This window comes from Neophocaena asiaeorientalis, unplaced genomic scaffold (assembly GCF_003031525.2).
Source record: "Neophocaena asiaeorientalis asiaeorientalis breed wild unplaced genomic scaffold, Neophocaena_asiaeorientalis_V1.1 scaffold965, whole genome shotgun sequence".
NCBI lineage: Eukaryota > Metazoa > Chordata > Mammalia > Artiodactyla > Phocoenidae > Neophocaena > Neophocaena asiaeorientalis.
In genome coordinates this window covers 77,913-97,484 of record NW_020172079.1, presented here as the reverse complement: position 1 = coordinate 97,484, position 19,572 = coordinate 77,913, and the positions used below count along the sequence as shown (strand labels likewise).

At 39.9% G+C, this 19,572-nt stretch overlaps 1 protein-coding gene across 1 annotated transcript in view; it reads right to left on the bottom strand.

Annotated features, from left to right (window-relative positions):
* Positions 1-19,572, bottom strand: part of BBS2 (Bardet-Biedl syndrome 2) — a 31,857-nt gene that overhangs the window by 11,425 nt on the left and 860 nt on the right. The window contains exons 2-12 of the mRNA XM_024751476.1: positions 15,084-15,311; positions 10,530-10,655; positions 10,028-10,090; positions 9,137-9,214; positions 5,730-5,834; positions 5,560-5,646; positions 2,759-2,894; positions 2,388-2,527; positions 1,338-1,482; positions 1,081-1,252; positions 242-371 (exon numbers count right to left, since the gene is read on the bottom strand). Coding sequence (XP_024607244.1) covers positions 242-371; positions 1,081-1,252; positions 1,338-1,482; positions 2,388-2,527; positions 2,759-2,894; positions 5,560-5,646; positions 5,730-5,834; positions 9,137-9,214; positions 10,028-10,090; positions 10,530-10,655; positions 15,084-15,311 — 1,410 coding nt within the window. The remainder of the gene's footprint in view (positions 1-241; positions 372-1,080; positions 1,253-1,337; positions 1,483-2,387; positions 2,528-2,758; positions 2,895-5,559; positions 5,647-5,729; positions 5,835-9,136; positions 9,215-10,027; positions 10,091-10,529; positions 10,656-15,083; positions 15,312-19,572) is intronic.

Here is a 19,572-nt window from a genome sequence, read left to right as displayed (position 1 = left end):
AAAAAAAAAAAACCCCCGAAAACCAAAAAAAAAAAAAAAAAAAAAAAAAAAATGGGAGAAGATATTTCAGCAACATTTTTGGTACAGGTTATAAACAATCCAACTCCAGGCTACATAACCCTTTCATGTCATATTTACTGCTACCAAATAACACATTCATGTAATTTCCCCCTTTCTACAAAAAAACATCCAAAGGATTCTAACGTGCAAAAGTGCTGAAAGAGAAAAGCCAGATACTCACCCTCTGTGCCCGTTCTGCGATGATAAAGTTGACGTAACCGAGCGGCTCACTGGCAGAGTCCGGGCTGGTCAGCGCATACATGGAGAAACGGGGGAGTTGTCTTGTCAACTCAAACACATGAAACTGGGTGCTGTGGCCAACCAACGGAACACAGAGAACTGTTTATGTAGAATTTATTTCAAAGGGCAAGGCCCAGAAAATAAATGTAACGTCACTACCAGGTCATCAAGCTGACGTTTAAGGGTTTCAATAAAGAAACTCCCCCCGCCCAAAAAAGACTTGAGGGTTAAAGTCCCATATGTAATGGTGTTTGGGGTTTAGTGACATCGTGAGTCTGTGTACATATCGGGGTGGCCAAAAAGTTCATTCCGTAAGATGTTACGGAAAACCCCGAACGAACTTTTTGGCCAACCCAATACATGCCTGCACCAAGGGTTTAAAACACTCTAAAAGGAATGTGAAAAGATTTTATCTTCCAAAAATCTAGTGGTTTTCTTTCACTAGCCGAGGTTACATGTGACTCTCATGTAAAGGTACAACCTAACCTCGTAGTCTTAGTGGCAAAAACTAAATCATCCTTTAAATGTATTTTTGGAACTTTTGTGAATATGAGATCATCTGACTAAAACCAGAAATAACCATCTTAAACTTATATACTCGTTATTTTTTTTGAAAGATTTCAAATTAGAGAAATAAGAGGTCATAGGAAACCTTGCCTGGGTGGGAAGAACCATTAAACGGCTTCTCTGGCCCCACAGAATCCATGACATAATGGGAAATCTACACATTTTGCTCTCTAACCGCTCTCTGGGAATGAACTGTGACTTGCAAAGGGTCACCTGCTCCTGTAGCCCACGAAGGTTTTCAAGTGCAGATCCACAGGGACATCTTTGGGAGGTGTAATTGGGATGCGGATGGAGCTGGAAAGGTTGTGAATGCTGGGATGCACCACGTGGCTTTCACCTAGAAAAATTCCCTCTGCAAAAATCAATACTGCTCGGATGATGGTGTCTGCAGGGAAGAGAGAAGACAGCAGTCCAAGAACCACTCCAAGATGGCACAGGTGCCAACACACCGGCTCCAAGTAACGACTTACCATTAGAAGTGGAAATGCACAACTCTGCATGGGCAGCCTGCGCCTCGCTCCCCAGACTGACGGAGAGGGCAGTGTGGAGCTTGGTGTTGGCCGGGATGATGCCCCGATGCCCATCAGCCTCATTCAGTGGACTGCTCAGTTCGGCCTGCAAAACGCCCCACCCACTTCCAGCTCAGTCACTGGAACAGTGAACTAATGTTAATTTTAAATAACATGGCTATTTAGCTTCAGAAGACAGATCCCCCATCATCTTATTCACCTGATTCTTTAGACTTCAGAGGACTCACCTCATTAGTGCTCTCACTCTAACCTGGCTTTTTCCCCAAAGGAAAATACTCTCATCCCTTCCTGTGGTTAGGGTCCAGTGTCCCCCAGCATGTCTTTTACATTTTTCTGCATTTCTTTTAGTAACTAAAGAAGTTCACTTAGTATAGCAAATTCAGATACAGTTATGTATCATGGGACAAATTAAAATCCTACTCCCCAGCTCGTCCTCCAGCCAGTTTGGTACATACATGTACATATATATACACACATGCACGCGCATGCATGCACGCACACACGCGCACACACACAGCTTCTGCAGTTGTCAATTTTTATGTTGTTGTTGAAAAAGATAAGTTACTCTATACATATTGTTCTCGCTTCCTTTCATTCAGTAATACCACAGATACCCTTCCATATCAGTCCCCATATATATACTTCATTCTTTTGAGCCGCTTCATATTCCCCAGCCCACAGTCCCTACTACTGATCAAAAGTTAAGTTGCTTCCAACTGTTCCCTGCTACAAATAGTGCTGCAGTAAATGTCTCTGAACACTCATGCAAATATTTCCATAGTTTAGCTGCCCAGCAGTAGAATTTCCAGGTTAAAGGATACACACCCTCTTCATTCTGACACTAGCAAAAAGGCAAACCATCTGGGCTTCCACCAGCGGGGAGGGGGAACCCACACCGTGGCAGACGCTGAAACTCTTTCAACAGCTGCCAATCCTCCTGGTCATTCTCAACTTCTCAGACTCCCATGGGCCCTCCACATTAGGACCTACCTTGGCATTGTCCTCATAGTTACGGAGCTCCAGCAACAGGTTCTGCTTTTTCTGACTCAGCTCTCGGATCAGGTCCTGCTCTACGCTGGTGTCCATGAGGTTCCCTCTCATCTCAGCCGTGCCTGGCAGGTAGCCCCGGACTGACAAGAGGAAAAAACACTCACCAGACTGAGGGATAAGCCCAGGTACAGCCAGGTCTACTTTTAAGTCATCAATTACCTGTTCTTAAAAGCTAAGTTTTCATTTCCCCAACTTAGGTGAATTTATTAGGATGAAAGGATATCAACACAAACACTTTATAGTGGAATTTCCCGGTATTCGGACCCAAATCAAAATCTGACTTTTCAAGGATTTTTCCTGTCCCGATTTACTTTCCCCATCCACCGAGCAGCAGATTAACTGTATGTGGCCATCCATCCGGTAATCTCCCTCCACCACACCAGCAACTGCAGAAGAAAAGTTGTCCTTAAAGATGACCTCCCCAGTTCGGTCACTTCGAGCATCAACCTAAAAATAAAACAAGAACTTGAAAAATAGCTTATGCTATAGTTTTTAAAAAATAACACAAAATTTTAAAGTTGAATCAGCTTGAAAGTCAGCTATGGTCTAGAAGTTTTCAAGAGTATTCCATGGGGCCCTGTGGCTTCTCAGGACGTACCTACGACCATCAGGGCCAAGGGGCCACAATCAGCTCTGTTTTCTTTTTCTTATTAAGTAAAAGCTGTTTTACATACTGGCCTGCACATAGTACTTCCTTTGAAGAAGTGGGTTGCCTAAGAGGCAGTACATTTAGAATATACAGAACAGTGCAAAAGTCCAAACCGCCTGGGTCTGAATTCCAGCTTTGCCACTGGGGGCTTTTTTTTGCCTGTGGGATCTTGGACAAGTCTCTTAACCATTCTGTGCTTGGCCTCCTCATCTGGAGGTCAATAATTGATTGATCTGGAGATCAATAATAAGAACATGAGGAAAATAACTGTATCCACACCTCAGAGTTGTAATGAGGCCCAAAGGAATTAACACGTGGTAAGCATTCAGAACAGGGTCTGGCACATAGAGGCATACAAGACATGTTAGCTCTATATACAAATTTTATCTTTACTATATGTAAATGTATACAATATAGTTATAGCTGAAGTTTGAAAAATGCCAACCTAGCCCAATCTTCCACCATATAACCTTTTGTAATAGCCCTGTTTAAGAGTCCCTCTTCCGGGACTTCTCTGGTGGTCTGGTGGTCTCAATGCAGGGGGCCCGGGTTCGATCCCTGGTCAGGGAACTAAGATCCCACATGCTGCAACTAAGAGCCCGCATGCTGCAACTAAGACCTGGTGCAGCCAAATAAATAAATAAATATTAAAAAAAAAAAGAGTCCCTCTCCCACGTATACTACTGAGACACCTCAGAGAGCCCTACTATCCTCTGAGTCTCCTCTTCCCAAGGGAGGCAAATAACCAACCCATCAGAAACAAAAGTATCTCAGAACGACAATGAAGTATAACCACTTAAAATGATGACTTTGTTCTAAGCAAGAACATATGCATTATATTAATAAAAGGCTAGCTACAGAAAATCTAATAGAGCAAGCATCTCAGTGACCACTGTTTCTGTCTTTTCATAAACATCCTTCTGGGCAAAACTTTGCAATGAAAAATGCTAATTTTAGGTCATAGCTTACTACTAGTCCCTACCCCTTGTCGGAAGAATACCATGCTCTTAATAACAACATCAGTTAAGCCTGAAAATTATGGATGCTAAAGCCTGTAAGGTAATGAATGGCCCGTATTAACCAAAGCTCTTCGCACAGTAACAGAACCCTCGAACTCAGATTGAACTGAACTTGCTTCTTTCTCACTACTCCATGGCCTTCAGCATTGCATTTCCACAATATTTAGCAAACAAGAGGGTTCATTTGCTAACTAAGAAACAGGACGAATTTATATTTCTGTGGATTTTCTATTCTTTTGCTTTATCCAACATGAAGGTTTTGCCTTGGAAGAGAAGATGAGCCTCCAACTCAACAAATGACCTACTAAAGAAAAAGTCAGTTGACTAGTCGCAGTTAATTTAGTAATTTTGTACCTATATTCACCTGTTGGATCTGTATATTTTCCTTTCAATGCTATTTCTGTTAATTGCAGATATCAACTTTTCTACTTATATAATGAACTGTATAGTTTTCTTATCTTTTTTATGCCCTACAACAGATTATATAATAGAAATTTCTTAAAATTTTGAAAGCATTTAACGAGAAAAACATCTAGGTCCAGAGTCAGATCGGAAGGTTACTTTTGATAACTTCTCAAGTCAAGTAGTTTCTAATTCTCGAATCAACCATAATAATTTATATTCCTCCAGAACAGGGTCCCCTTTATGGATTTTCAGGTTTCTTAATAAGCAACTACATGGTCTTCTTTTATCATTTTTAACATCCACTACCAAAGACAAAACCAAGTGGAGAAGTAGCAACCAACATAACAGTTTTTTAGAATCTTTTTCACACAACACCAAAGGAAGGTTACAAGGCACTGGCCAAAAGTAAAAAATCAAAGAAGTAAAGATAGAATTAGCTGATCTCCTCCAGGCAATCGGCACTGACAGATGAAAGAGCTAGGGCAAATGGTATCCATGGAGATCTGACAGCTACTGAAGCAGTTGCTAACAAGATAATCCTGACCTGCCAAAAGACTGTAGAAAATTCTGATTTGAAGTTAAAAAAGGAAAGAAGCAAAAAAATTCTATTTTGAAGTTCTAGCTCAGAAAACAATATGCTAACAAAATTCTTCCCATTAATTCTGTTTTTTGTCAGACTTGAAGATTTACTAGAAAAGAGCGATACACAGTTCACTATTAGCTTATTAAAAATCCTTTTTTTTAACGTGCTTATGCTTAGGATCAACCTGATTAAATTGATTCTCATTCCTTCAAGGAAGAGAAAGAACCTTCCTAGAGATTTTCCCCCAAATAGCGCTTATGAGACGGAAAGGACACTCACTCACTCTGCAGTGTTGATAACTAGAGCAAGAATAAAAATACATGGGAAGATTATAAAGTTACATTTGAAAGCACAGCCAAGGAACTCAAGTTTATATTCTCGTGTTACTGCTGAGTCATACAGCCAATGTATCTCAATTATTACTTTAAATCATACTTGAACTCTGTTTAAACTTACCTTCCCATTGGACCAACCGGTTATCAGTTCACACACTCCATCAGAATTAAGGTCAAAAGCATGAATGCTCATGGCATGATTTTTGGACTGAAAAGGAATTTCAACAATTAGTACATAAGTCTCTCAATAAGTATAAAATCCCTGAATCTCAGAGGCTTAATCATACTAACTTTAATTCTCCAGTATCGGGCTGTTTTGTCATAAACTCCAACTGTGCCATTGGAAAGGGCATAACCAAATCGACTGCCATACATGGGACAAAGAGAGGTGATTATCTGCAAAAAATAATGATAAACACACAGTTCATTAAGGCTCAATTTAGTGCAAAGTGTGGCTTTATAAAACTGCATGCCTTGGGGGCTTCCCTGGTGGCGCAGTGGTTGAGAGTCCGCCTGCCGATGCTGGGGACACGGGTTCGTGCCCCCGTCCAGGAAGATCCCACGTGACGCGGAGCGGCTGGGCCCGTGAGCCATGGCCACTGAGCCTGTGGGTCCCGAGCCTGTGCCCCGCAACGGGAGAGGCCACAACAGTGAGAGGCCCCACATACCGGAAAAAAAAAAACAAAAAAACCAAAACTGCATGCCTTGCTATAAGTATGTCAAAATTAGATTTAAATGCACTTCCAAACCATTAGAGGGGAATGCATTCCCCTTCTCTATGAGCCATGTCATCTATTTCAGAGTTGGATAATCAGAATTAAATAAACTCACAAAATTTACTGTTTTAGACTGAGCATATGTAGCAAGTTTCAACAAATTAGTATTTTTTAAATAATAAAATTAAGGAATTAAGGAGGGAATAAGCCACGTACACAAGATCTGGAATATGTATGATAGATGTTATACACATAACTCAAAATGTTTTAATTATTCCAGTTTCCTTAACTTATGATACCCTACAGTCTAAATTTTAAAAGGACTTGTAAAATCCACAATTAAACATCTTTTAAGTGTATACTTTTCTATGACATAATTTATTGTTTGCTAGAGATGAAAGACATTTTTTAAAAGAAAACATAATCCTTTGAAAAGCAAAAACCCAGCACATGGATTTCTGTATATATCTAACAATATACATAATGCATATATTATACTGAAATATTTATAGAATTATTAGAGGATTTAACATACTTAAGAGGATAAAATTTTAGATACTGAAAAGAATTATCCTTAAAAGTTTAAAACCAAAGTTTAATGATATCTATGATCCTGCAGATCTACTTCCTAATTCTGACACTAATACAAGAGATATAAAGAAATAAATTGTATAAAGCAGAGAATAGTTATGTAATTTCTTCTACACCTACAGCTTTTCTATAAAACCACCCACTTCACTTAACTGAATACAAAGTGCTGGGTAGGACTCCAGAATTATTTAGCTCAAGGCATTCTTTTGGCAGTGGTGTTCAACTGCCAAATAAATTATAATTTTGCTGATGTGTGACAAGACATTTGAACTAGGAGCAAAATCAAACCAAGAGGACAGGAAAACAGCCCTGAAATGCACAATCTCATGAAGTCCACGTTTTCATAAATTTAGCCCCAGTTTCCCTCGGTCCCTTAGTCCTTTATTAGCTCACTAGTTTCTTCTTTTGCGGACTAGAGGATCAAGAGGCACCTCAAATCCCTTGCTCTATTTCATGTTCTTCTGTCCTTTTCCAGGATTTAGGAAAGAGGTGTTTCAAAGAATGCACTCCCCTCACATCTAGTATTGACAATAAACAGAAATCCAACAACACCTCAATGATTCCCTAAAAGGGAAAAGATTTACTACAAAAATTTTTTTTAAACAAAAAAATTTTTTTTTAATTTATTCATTTATTTTTGCCTGCGTTGGGTACTCGCTGCTCGCAGGCTTTCTCTCGTTGCGGCTCGCAGGCTTTCTCTCGTTGCGGCGAGCGGGGGCTACTCTTCGTTGCGGTGCACAGGCTTCTCGTTGTGGTGGCTTCTCCTGTTGCGGAGCACAGACTCTAGGCACGCAGGCTTCAGTAGTTTTGGCACGTGGGCTCAGTAGTTGTGGCGCACGGGCTTAGTTGCTCCGCGGCATGTAGGATCTTCCCGGACCAGGGCTCGAACCCGTGTCCCCTGCATTGGCAGGCGGATTCTTATCCACTGCGCCCCCAGGGAAGTCCCAATTTACTACAAATTTGAATGAAAGGGAAATGGTAATGCAGGACACAGCACCTACAGGTCAGTGATTCTCAAGTTGTTTTTTTAACAAGGTGGTGGCAACCCCCTTCAAGAATCTAATGAAAGCTAAGGCTCTTCTCTCTAGAAAAGCACACATTAAACACATACACATAAACAAAACCGCCCCCATATGGACACACATCTTCAGACTGTTGCTTTTGGCACTCACTTCTACCCTTCATTTTCCTCCATCCAAAGCTATTAGTTTACAACCATAATAACTATGACTGCATAAAAAGTATAGTAAGTCGAAGTAAAAATCTATAATAAAGGTAAACCAGTTAAAATCATTGATAACACTTTTATATATCAATATGCAGGTTTTGCTTTGTGGTCTCCCTTTTGTAGTCAGGGAAATAGAAGCCTGACGTCCCTAGACAGCTTTGTAAGTGGCGAGAAGCGAGGATGAGTAGACAAGGTGAGTTCTGAGGCTGGTGCCCTCAAGCTTTTCCGATACAGATTCCCAAGCACCACCTGATTCAATTTTGCACAGTCCCATCATTTTGATCTCCAAGACTTCCTTCTGTTTTTTTTTTTTTCTGTCCATTTACAATGGTCACAGCCATTGCTCCTTTATCCCTTTCTCCTTCCTTAATTCAGAATATCCTAATTCTTTTTTCTGTTTCCATCTTGCCCAATCCTGGAAAACCAGCAGCAAATAAATATCCTAAGAATACCAAAACTACAAAGGATGAGAGTAATCTTCACCGTTTTAAAAAAAAAAAAAACTCTTTAAGGAACATCTCAGGTTCAATTACATGAGTAATTCTAATCACAAAGAAACTAGTCAAGTTCTCTAACATCTGATTTCTAAGTTTACCTATAGAAATGTGCCTAAGAAGTACTTAATTTGAATTAAGAGAAAAAGTATAAAAATCTCATTTACACACTTTATTCAATATTCAACCCCATTTAAGACACATGAGGAGGAGGAGGCACAAAGCTTCAGATCCTGACCATATGCCACTTAACAGCCATGAGCTTGTGAGAGAAACTTAACATGTTCCCTCATCTGTAAAATGAGAACTAATAATACCTTCATAACAGGGTTGTTGTAGGATGAGTAAGTTCAGTGCCTGGCATATTTCAGGTGCACAATAAATGGTTGCTATTATTATCAGTAGTATGTATTTGCTCATTAAAAGAAATACCTTTATGTGCTCAATAATTTTTCTCTATTTAATCAGTCTTTTCAAGATATATCTTGATAAATGATATTTAAAATGCTTCTTTCTCTGCAATGCACAACTCTGTTTAATCCCCACAGTTTTTACCCTAAAACTGTCTGGGTTGTGAGAAGATGTCCCAGCACTGTCCTTTAATGTTACATTTGACTATGCTCATCTGTCAAGGTTATCATAATTCTGATACCTTCTTACACTTCTTACCTCTGTTTCTGTCATTTCTGCCACAATCTCATCTTCTTTAAAAACTCGGATATCAAAATCCTCAGATCCAACAAGAAGCTGAAAGGAAAAAAACCATACATATTTAGTTCAGCGAGTGAGCACAGCAAAATTTCCAAAAATAAAACAAAAAAATCGCATGATACTTGGTATGTTCCTACAGCCACCCAGGAGTTCCAACTTCCCAGCAATGTGATGCTCAGAAAGGTTCCTTCCATTGAGAAGGTTAAGATTCAGTCAGTGAAGAAAAAGTGGTTGCTGAAGATCCTGCCATGTGGGCTGCACCTCCTACCCAGAACAAGTTCTTTCACCAGGCACCTGAAAATGTTCTTCGTTTGGTGTCTGTCTGCCTGCAGGTGGAAGCCTTGTTTCAAAAGCCAGAGCCCAGTATCCGTGAACAAGTGGAGGGTAAGTCAATGCCCAACACAGTACTTCACGGGCTGCTCAAGAAGTTAATTTCTAGAGAAACCATTAGAATAGTTTAAAAAGGCTAAGAGCCAATCTCTAAAACTTTCAGATTCCTGAAAAAGTTGGCTAAAACTGAGAACTAGGTACAATTTAAAAGCATTGGAATCAAGTTATAAAACTGTGAATGTGACTGCGATCCCATCAAATGTTCTGCCTTCTCTCCCTGTCAGGTGTCTTTGAAACATCATGGTCTTGATCTCTGTATTAGACAAACACAAGTAAATTATTGTTGAAAAGAGAGGAGAAAGACGAATGAGGCCAGTTAGCTCATCATTTAGGCAACAGAGCACCAAAATCACCTGTGAGAAGCTAACAGCTCTCTCAACACTAATGTCACCGTCACGGGAAAATGTATGTACTCAGCTGAGAAGTATACACAAGTGAAGTATCTCCTCCCGCACATACCTCCTTCTTCCCATCACCATCAAAGTCACACAAGGCCAAGGAATGAACATTATCTCCAGTAACCTGAAAATAGAACCAAAATCATTACTATACCATCTTTTTTCCCTTAATCCAAACACAGGAACTACATGAAAGAGAGGATGATACAAACCACTAATTTAAAACTCTAATTACTCATATCCTTTTTTTTTTTTGAGAACAGGCTACGGACGCGCAGGCTCAGCGGCCATGGCTCACGGGCCCAGCAGCGCCGTGGCATACGGGATCTTCCCAGACCGGGGCACGAACCCATGTCCCCTGCATCGGCAGGCAGACTCTCAACCACTGCGCCACCAGGGAAGCCCTCATATCCTTTTTTAAAATGTACAGAATTATAAACATTGTTCTATTTTGTTTCTATTATTCATTACAGTTAGTGGTAAAAAACAAACAAACAAGACATAAAGAATATTAAAAGTAAAAACGTTTAAGAGTACTAAAGAGAGTATTTCATTCTTCCTACCGTCCAAAAGAGATCATTTCCTTCATGATCGAAACCCTGCAGAGCACAATTTCCACCAATAATTGCAAGAGGAGAGGAAATGTCTCCCAATGTCCCCAGCACAATTGCATTGGCCCCATCTGCTACCTAAGAAGGGAAAAAAGACAGAAACTCTCAAACACAATGCTGCACGGGCACACTGGAGATAACATATATCCCTCTTTTTATTTAGATACTCAGAGTCGTCTGTCATCATTTCTGAGAAGCCACATGGTCTCCTGAGAGGCAGGCCAGGGCTGTCCACTGAGGACCGCATCTGTGGTTTATGCGTGCTCATGCAAGGATGAGCACAGACCCAGGATAAACTCAGGCCCTTGGTCTCTCACACTAACCTGCTACGATAACCTACTACAAAATCCCAGGCTCTCTTGGACCACCAGGTTCTAAAGGCCAAATTCCCCAGAGAATCAAGACTTATGCCTTTAAACACCCAAACTTTTATAACCTATTTTAACTATTTTAGATGGAAATCTTTTTAATACTTATTACTCAGTTCTCTTACTACTGCTCTTTTTAATTGTAAATTGTAAAGTACTAAAAACTACAAACACCTATAGACCCACCATCCAGAAATAATAAGTGTCTTGACTTCTTGAATAAAGTACATAAGCACAATTTAATTTATTTTTGGAAGATTCGAGGACATCTTTGTAAACACCGTTTATTGTATAGGAAAATAGTCCTTACTTACATAATCTTTAAGTAGGAAAACTATAAAAAATAGATTGGCTATAAAAGAAAGAAAAGAATTCATAAGCCAAAACTACTAACTGGTCAATCAATCAATCAAGTTAAAAGGTAAAAAAAATAAACTGGGAAAAATAACTGCAATATATAGGACAAAGAGTTAATATTTCTTGTTAATAAGAGAGTTAATACAAAGTAAATAAGAAATGGGTAAACACACCCCAAGCAAAACTAAATAAATAAAAAGGAAATTCACAAGAGAAGAAATACAAATCGCCAACAAGTATGAAAAAATGTTCATTCTACATTACATCATTTTTCACTTTTCAGATTAGCAAAGATGAGACCTATTGTTCATTAGGGTGTGATAAAACAAGCAGTCTCATATTCTGAGGGGGAGGTGGGAAAACAGTAGTCTTTCTAGAGGGCAGTTTAGCAATATCTAACAAAAATTTCACTTAGAAAAGGTTTTTAACTCAGCAATTGTAAAGCTGAATTCTTGTGATCATGAATTTTATGTGTCAACTTGGCCAGGCCATGGTACCCAGATATGTGGTCAAACATTATTCTAGACGTTTCTGTGAAAGTATTTTTTAGATGAGATTAACATTTAAATCAGTAGACTCTGAGTAAAGCAGATTACCCTGTAGAATGTGGGTGAGCCTCATCCAATCAGCTGAAGGCCTAAATAGAAAAAAGACTGACCTCCCTTGAGGAAGGAAGGATCCTGCCACCAGACTGCCTCTGGACTTGAGCTTCAGCATCAGTTCTTTCCTCTGTCTCTATCCTGCTGGCATACCCTGCAAATTTTGGACTTGCCAGCCTCCACAAGTGCATGAGCCAATTCCTTAAAATAAATCCATCTCCACTCCCTCTCTATATATATACACATCCTATTGGTTCTGTTTCTCTGAAGAATCCTAATACAGTCCTAAACTCAATTTCAGTCTTATACAAAAATACAACAGTATCTTTGTCACACTGAAATAGGCAAAGATTTCTTAGGACAGAAAGAGCACTAACCATTAAAGAAAAAATTGATCAGCAAGACTTCATCAAAATTGAAAACTTTTGCTCATCAGAAGATACCTACCTATTGGAATGAGCCACGTATTGAGAGAAAATATTTATTTTACATGAATCTGACAGAGAACTTGTACCCAGTATATCCAAAGACCACCTACGAATCAATAATACACCCAAACTACCAATAAAAAATAGGCAAAAGACTTAGATGATTCACAAAAGAAGACATACCAATAAAAAAAAAGCACAAGAAAAAGTGTTCTACATCACTGGTCACAAGGAAAATGCAAAATGAAACCACAGTAAGATACCACTTCACACCTACTAAAATGACTCAGATTACAAAGACTGGCAACACCAAATGCCGACAAGAAATGTGGAGCAAATGGAACTCTCACACATTGCTGATGGAAGTGTAAAACGGTACAACTACTCCTAGGTATTTACCCAAGATGAACTAAAACGTATGTCCACAAAAAGACTAGGACAAAAATGTTTACAGCAATTTTATCCATAATTGCCCCAAACTGGAAACAACCCGGATGTCCATGCCACATGTCCATCAACAGAAGAATAAACAAATTGTAGCATATTCACACAATGGGATTACTATTCGGCAACAAAAAAGAACTACTGGTAGGGACTTCCCTGGTTGTCCAGTGGGTAAGATGCCATGCTCCCAATGCAGTGGGCCCGGGTTCGATCCCTGCTTGGGGAACTATAGCACACACGCATGTAGCAACTAAAAGTCAGCATGCCGCAACTAAGAGCCCACATGCTGCAACTAAGAGCCCGCATGCTACAACTAAGACCTGGCACAGCCACAATAAATAAATATTTAAAAAAAAAAAAAAGAACTACTGCTAAATGCAACAACAAGTATGATTCTCACAGACGTTAAGTGAAAGAAGCCAGACACCAAAGAGTACATTCTGTATGATTCCATTTGTATGAAGTTCAAGAACAGGGAAAACTAATCTAAGGTGACAGAAATCTAAACAGTGAATATCTATAGGGAATAGGAATTGACTGGAATGGGGCACAGCAAAATTTTCTGAAGTGATGAAAATGTTCTACTGGGTTGGCCAAAAAGTTGTTCGTTCCGGTTTTTCCATAAGATGCTTCCATAACACCCCCAATATATTTTTATTGGGGGGGTGTTGATTACAGGGATCAAAACTCATTGAACTGACCACTTAAGGTTTGTATATCTCACTGTATGTACATTCTACCTCAATAAAAAAATACCAAAGGAAAAAAACTGCATTTCCAAGAACTTACCCTTAGGAAATAATCAGAGAAGTTGGCAAAGATATATGCTTATGAAATTATCAATTGTAATAGAGAAACTACGGAAATAATATAATATGAAACAATATGGAAAGGGTTAAACAAATTATGATATATTTTAACACAATGAAATACTATAGAGCCAATAAGAATAAAGCATGGATATATAGTAACTTCAATATAAAGTTCAATACAATACATATATTTCTGAATAAAAAGGCCACATGTAATATCCAGGGAGTAGAAACAACCCAAATGTCTATTAAATGATGAATGGATAAATAAAATGTTGTTTATACATACAATGGAAAATTACTCATCCATAAAAAGAATGAAGTATGATACATGTAACAAAATGTCCAGAATAGGGCTTCCCTGGTGGCGCAGTGGTTAAGAATCCACCTGCCAATGCAGGGGACACAGGTTTGAGCCCTGGTCCAGGAAGATTCCACATGCCGCGGAGCAACTAAACCCATGCGTCACAATTACTGAACCTGCGCACCACAACTACTGAAGCCCACACGCCTAGAGCCCGTGCTCCACAACAAGAGCAGCCACTGCAATGAGAAGCCCATGCACTGCAACGAAGAGTATCCCCCTTCCCCACAACTAGAGAAAAGCCTGCACGCAGCAACGAAGACCCAACACAGCCAAAAATAAATAAATAAAATAAATAAATTTATAAAAGAAAATGTCCAGAATAGGCAAATCTATGGAGACAGAAAGTAGACTGGTGGTTGCTTAAGGATGAGAGGTTGGGGGAAAATGGGGAGTGACTACTAATGGGTATGGGTTTTTTTCTGGAATAATGAAAATGTTCTATAATTGATTGTGGTGTAGTTACACAACTCTCCGAATAAACCACTGAACTGTATACTTTAAATAGGTGAATTGTATGGTGTATGAATTATATCTTAATAAAGCTATTATAGAAAAAAAGTAAAAGGCTACATGTATATAGTATGATCCCATTTAAAAAGAAATCACTCACAAATACTTAGTAAAAAGTCGGGATAACTCAATTCAAGAGTTAAGTGCTATTTCCAAATGAAGAAACCATGCGTAATTATTTTTATTTTGCTTCTATATCTTTTCTATAATAAATTTGGATTATCTGAGTATTAAAGTTGCAGTAACCTGTAGATGGCAGGCTACAGTAAGTGCTCCTCCTAGAAACTACTATACTAAACTTTAATGCAAAGCCACCAGGAGACCTGTTTGCTGGCTCCCTGGCTGTTGGCAGCACTCTCAATGGCAAATCTTGACAGATGGTAGTAGCACAGATATACCTCCTGAGAGATAAACTGGAGTGTCAAAAAGTGGTTACCAACCATGACCAAATAAATGTCAAGTACACAAAGGAGATGTAAATGGCAAAATCCGCATGTTTTTTAACTATACTACAACAACCACATAAAAAACCAAAATAAATGATCTCTTTTAATCATAAAAAAGAAAAAGTGGACACTAATGGGTAATGGAAGTTTTATGGTTATAAAGGGGCATACTTGCCTCTCTGTAGAACAAATCTGAATTATTGTAGACATCATAAGCCAGAAGATTAGTCTGTGTCCCCACTAAAAGAGCATCATAGCCAAGTTCAGGGTTCAGTACTCCTGCAGTCAGGCAGCTGACTGCCTGGTTAATGTTGAGAAGTGAAACATCAGACTCCAGGGGGCTCTGGAAGACCCTGGATGCACTGAAATGCTGGCTCCGGGTATGAGGGTTGTGAATAAAAACCTAAAACAAAAACAGTTAATTACATCCCCTTAAAATACCAAAAATGTAAAATTAACATACATCTTTTTTAAAAAGACTCAGGTTATTAACAGATATCAACATTAACAAGAAGTGACTTTAATCATCTACAAAACTTAAAACGCCCATACACAGTTCTGTGCACGGCTGGCTTTCAATCACTGCAAACTGTGGAAACCCAGTGGTTCTTAGCCTTATAAAGAACAAGGTGATAGCCAAGATCTAGTTGTTGCTTCCCAGGGCAGCTTATATACTACCCACCGGTAGAGTGTTAAAGCACTCTTACAAACCATCCTTTTCCTGGTCAACCTACAGGAAGCTGCTACCAGCTACAATGTGATTGCTACACATGAAGATCAGAGAAAATAGAATAATAAACACTTCCTTTAGTATCTTCCATCCAAGCACCTAACTAATTCACTTCCTAACCCTTACTCGTAGGTAGTAGATTTTTCTTACAAACCTAAACTGAGTCACACAAAGCAAGCTTCTTGAAGGCTTTCATAGTCTATACTAGTAAGACAGAATTAAATAATTAGCTCAAAGTTAATGAATTTAGCAGTTTCAGCTGTCATAAATAATCATCTGAGTATCCCTACAAATCTTTAAATTTCCTTGGGCTTCTGTAAAAGGAGGTTTAGACTAAAACATGCATCTCAAGAGGGGTGATACTGCTCTCAAGACGGGTGGCTGGGTTTGGGGTGGGGGGCATCTTAGACATTAGAATGGCTTGTAGCCTCCAAAGGGTCTTTATAAAAACTGATGTACTGCATATCTGTGGTATTAAAATTTCATTAGGGAAATTTTAATTTTCTGAAAAAAGCTCCATGGGAGGCAACATGGAAAAAAAGAAAAGGATGAGAAACCGCACTAGAGATGCCTTAAGCCCCTTCTAGTTCTAAAATTTGCTAACGTTAAATGAGCATTTCACCCCTTGGTATAAACCTGTAACCAGGCGAGGCCAGTCTGGTTGCTCCACTCAAAAGGCCAATACTCGAGAGACAAGCGTTGGTGGAAAAGGAAACTTTGCTTTACTCAAGAGGCCAGCGACCTGGGAAGATGGCGCACGAATGTCCTAAGACCACCTCCAAGGTGCCAGTTAGGAGACCAAGGTTTTAAAGGCAGTGTGAGGGAGGGATCCGCAGGGTGCATGAGCAGCTCGTGCACAATTCCTGGATTGGTTGGCAACAAGCTGAAGTTTCAAGCATCACCTATCTTCTGGCTTCAACCGGTCTGGGGTCTATGTGCTTGTGATCAGCAGTTTTCCTCTGGTAGGAGTCTGCTCCCTGTAAAAACAGCTTAGGAATGTGTGTCAGACTTTTATAGCTTTCAGGGAACTGGGAGCTGGGAGCTCCCCATGACTCTTTATGGCTGGTTTAGAGTCTAAATTGTTGCCAGTTTCCCAGCTCAACAGCTTGTTTCTCCATCTTCCCATTCCTAATAATTAACTCTTGAGCCAGCCTTCTGAGACTCAGGGCAGGCCTGGGAGACTAAAGCTTTTCTACAAACAAGAGGCAGGTAGAGGACATGGAGGGGAGGGGTCTGTCCTAGGAAGGCCCCATAGGGTCCAGCTTGGTTACAATGCCTGCTTTTCTTTGATAATCCTCAATCCTGAGGAGGAACAGGTGTGGAACAAGAAAGGAAACAAAGCTTGGGATAGAGAAGTTAATTATAAATGCAGCAGAGGAACTCAGTTTTAGGAGACTTGGTTTTAAATCCAAGCAGGATTAGTTTTAAATTATTATCTAAACAAGGTAACCTATTCGACAAAAAATAATTTTTAAAAGATTGGTTAGAAACATAGAGATAGTGTGTGTAGCTACTTAATATTGTGTTCATGTTCTCATTTGTGTAATACTTTACAACATGCTTTTATAAACATTACTGCATTTGGTCCTCCTGATATACAGAGGAGGTCAGAAGGGTTAAGGCCCTTTCCCAAGGTCTCACAACTGATAAGTGACAGGGCTAAGATGCAAGCTTGGTGTCTGGCTCCAGTAATCTCTAGCCACATCTTACTTCCTTTTATAACAGTTCTGAACAAAAGAATTCTTAAACAGTCTTCTAGTAATTAGGCTGAGAAAGAACTGGAGGAAAAATAACCTGTGGACTTCATGTTCACTGTTATTGGGATGAAAAGAGTTTGGAGGTTGCTGTCATGAGCAAGAGTCCCAGGAGTCTGGTTTCTTCCTAATTCCCCTCCTGCTGTTTGTTCTCTGCATACAGCAATCAGTGCCCTGGAGACTCACCTGTCCCTCAGGCTCAGTCACACAACAAACAGATCATTCCCAGTGCCTTCAGCCAAAGGACTGGCTGAAGTTCACATATCTGTTCTGGCTGAGGGGGTGTTGCTGACAATATAAATTCCAACTAGGCCCTCCAATTCCATGGTGAGAGGAAACCTGTCCCCCGATGAACTAATGTTCATCCTGCAAGAAACCCCTTTTTAAAACATCCTTGCTCAGGTTCAGAGACCAGATCCCAATAAGTCAGCCCCCCATTCACAACAGAGTCCCACTGAAAATGACAAAATCCTCTTTCTAGAGACACGGACCCCGACAGTCAAGGAGGGCTTTGGCCTTACCTGCAATGTTAGTTTTTAAAGGAAAATATATTTGTGTATTATTTGGATCATAAAATAGTACCAATTTTTTCTTTAAGTCTAAAGATAAAAGATCAGGTCAGAACTTCAGATTTGTTTTTGAAGTTCTGAATATAAAGTGTCCAATTACACAGGACATAGGAACTTCTCTCTCTCTCCCTTTTTTTCCCCCCATCTTCAGAAAGAGACTTAGAGTCAAGCGTCCCTGCCTCCCACTCCAGGTCACATTCTAATGAAAGTGGTTCCATAGAAACCTCTGCCTCATGTTCCCGCTTCCACCCCTATAACTCCCCTCCCTGCAGCTCTGTTGCAGCACCAGCCAGTAATCCTTTATCTAAAACATAAACCGAATCCCATCACGCACTTTATTAAAACCAAGGTCTTTACGGTGGCCTACAAGGCCCTATATGATCCAGCCGCTGGCTACCCCACTGCTTCCCTCAATCCATTCCAGCCCCAGCAACTTTCTTGTGTTTCTGGAACACACCAAGTATATCCCTACCTCAGAGCCTTTGTACTTGCTGATACACTTACTCCACCTATCTGCAGGGCTGGTTTCCTCATTTGCTTCAAACCTCTGATCCACAGTTATCAGAGACCTATCTGATCACCCTGTCTAAAATAGCAATCTCCCATCACCCCCAACCCCTTACTCTGTTTTTCTCCCATGGAGACAGTGTGTGTGTTTCTGTTAACTATCTGGCTCCCCCTCTCAAAGTAACCTCCAAGGGGATGAGACTTGTCTGTCACCTTCACCCTTGTAACTGCAGAGCTAAGAACAGTGCCCAGCACATAGCAAGCCCTCAATAAATCAGGGGCTGAGCTAATATCAATGCGATCTTTTCAACCCACTTATGTAGCTGCTGTGCACCTATGGCAGAACCAATATGAATTTTTGGTATTTGTCAGTGCCTACTAACATCATTACGTACGAGGCTCTGTGCTAAATGCTTTCCTCCATCATACAACTTAATGAAAATGAATCATTACTTTTTACTTATGTATCCCAAGGCATGGCATATGAGAAAACATACAACATAGGTGGCAGTGTCTCGAAAACTGTAAATCATTACATAAATGTTAGCTTATTAAATCCACACTGGGTCAGAGAACATGCACTCTAATCTCATTTCTACCGCTTTCCAGTTGAACAGCCTCAAACATTGCTTTGAACCTCTCTGAACCATTATTTCTAAACAGTAAAGTGGGAGTAATAAGAAGAAAATAACAGCTAACAGTTAGTGACCACTGCCTATAAGCGCATGACATGTATCAGTAGTAACTTACTTAATCCTCTTAGCAACCCTATGCGGTAGATACTAAGTACCTTGCTCAAGGTCATGAACTTAGTAGGTACCAGAGCCACAATCTACAACACCTGTGCTATATGGCAGCGGTTGGCAATTTAGCAAGGATACTGAGATGATTAACGTAATAAGGCTTTGCACCTGTTAGAAGTTATTACGCTTGGCGTCATAGTATTCCATGGTTTGGGGGCATGCCTCCATCAACACACAGTTTCTTCATTTGCCCTGTCTGCTGTCCTTCTGGACTACAAGCTTTCTGAAAGTCAGGACTCCAACTTTATCTCTGAATCCCCAAGATCTAGCACGAAGGAGGTGTCCAGTAAGTCTGGTGAAT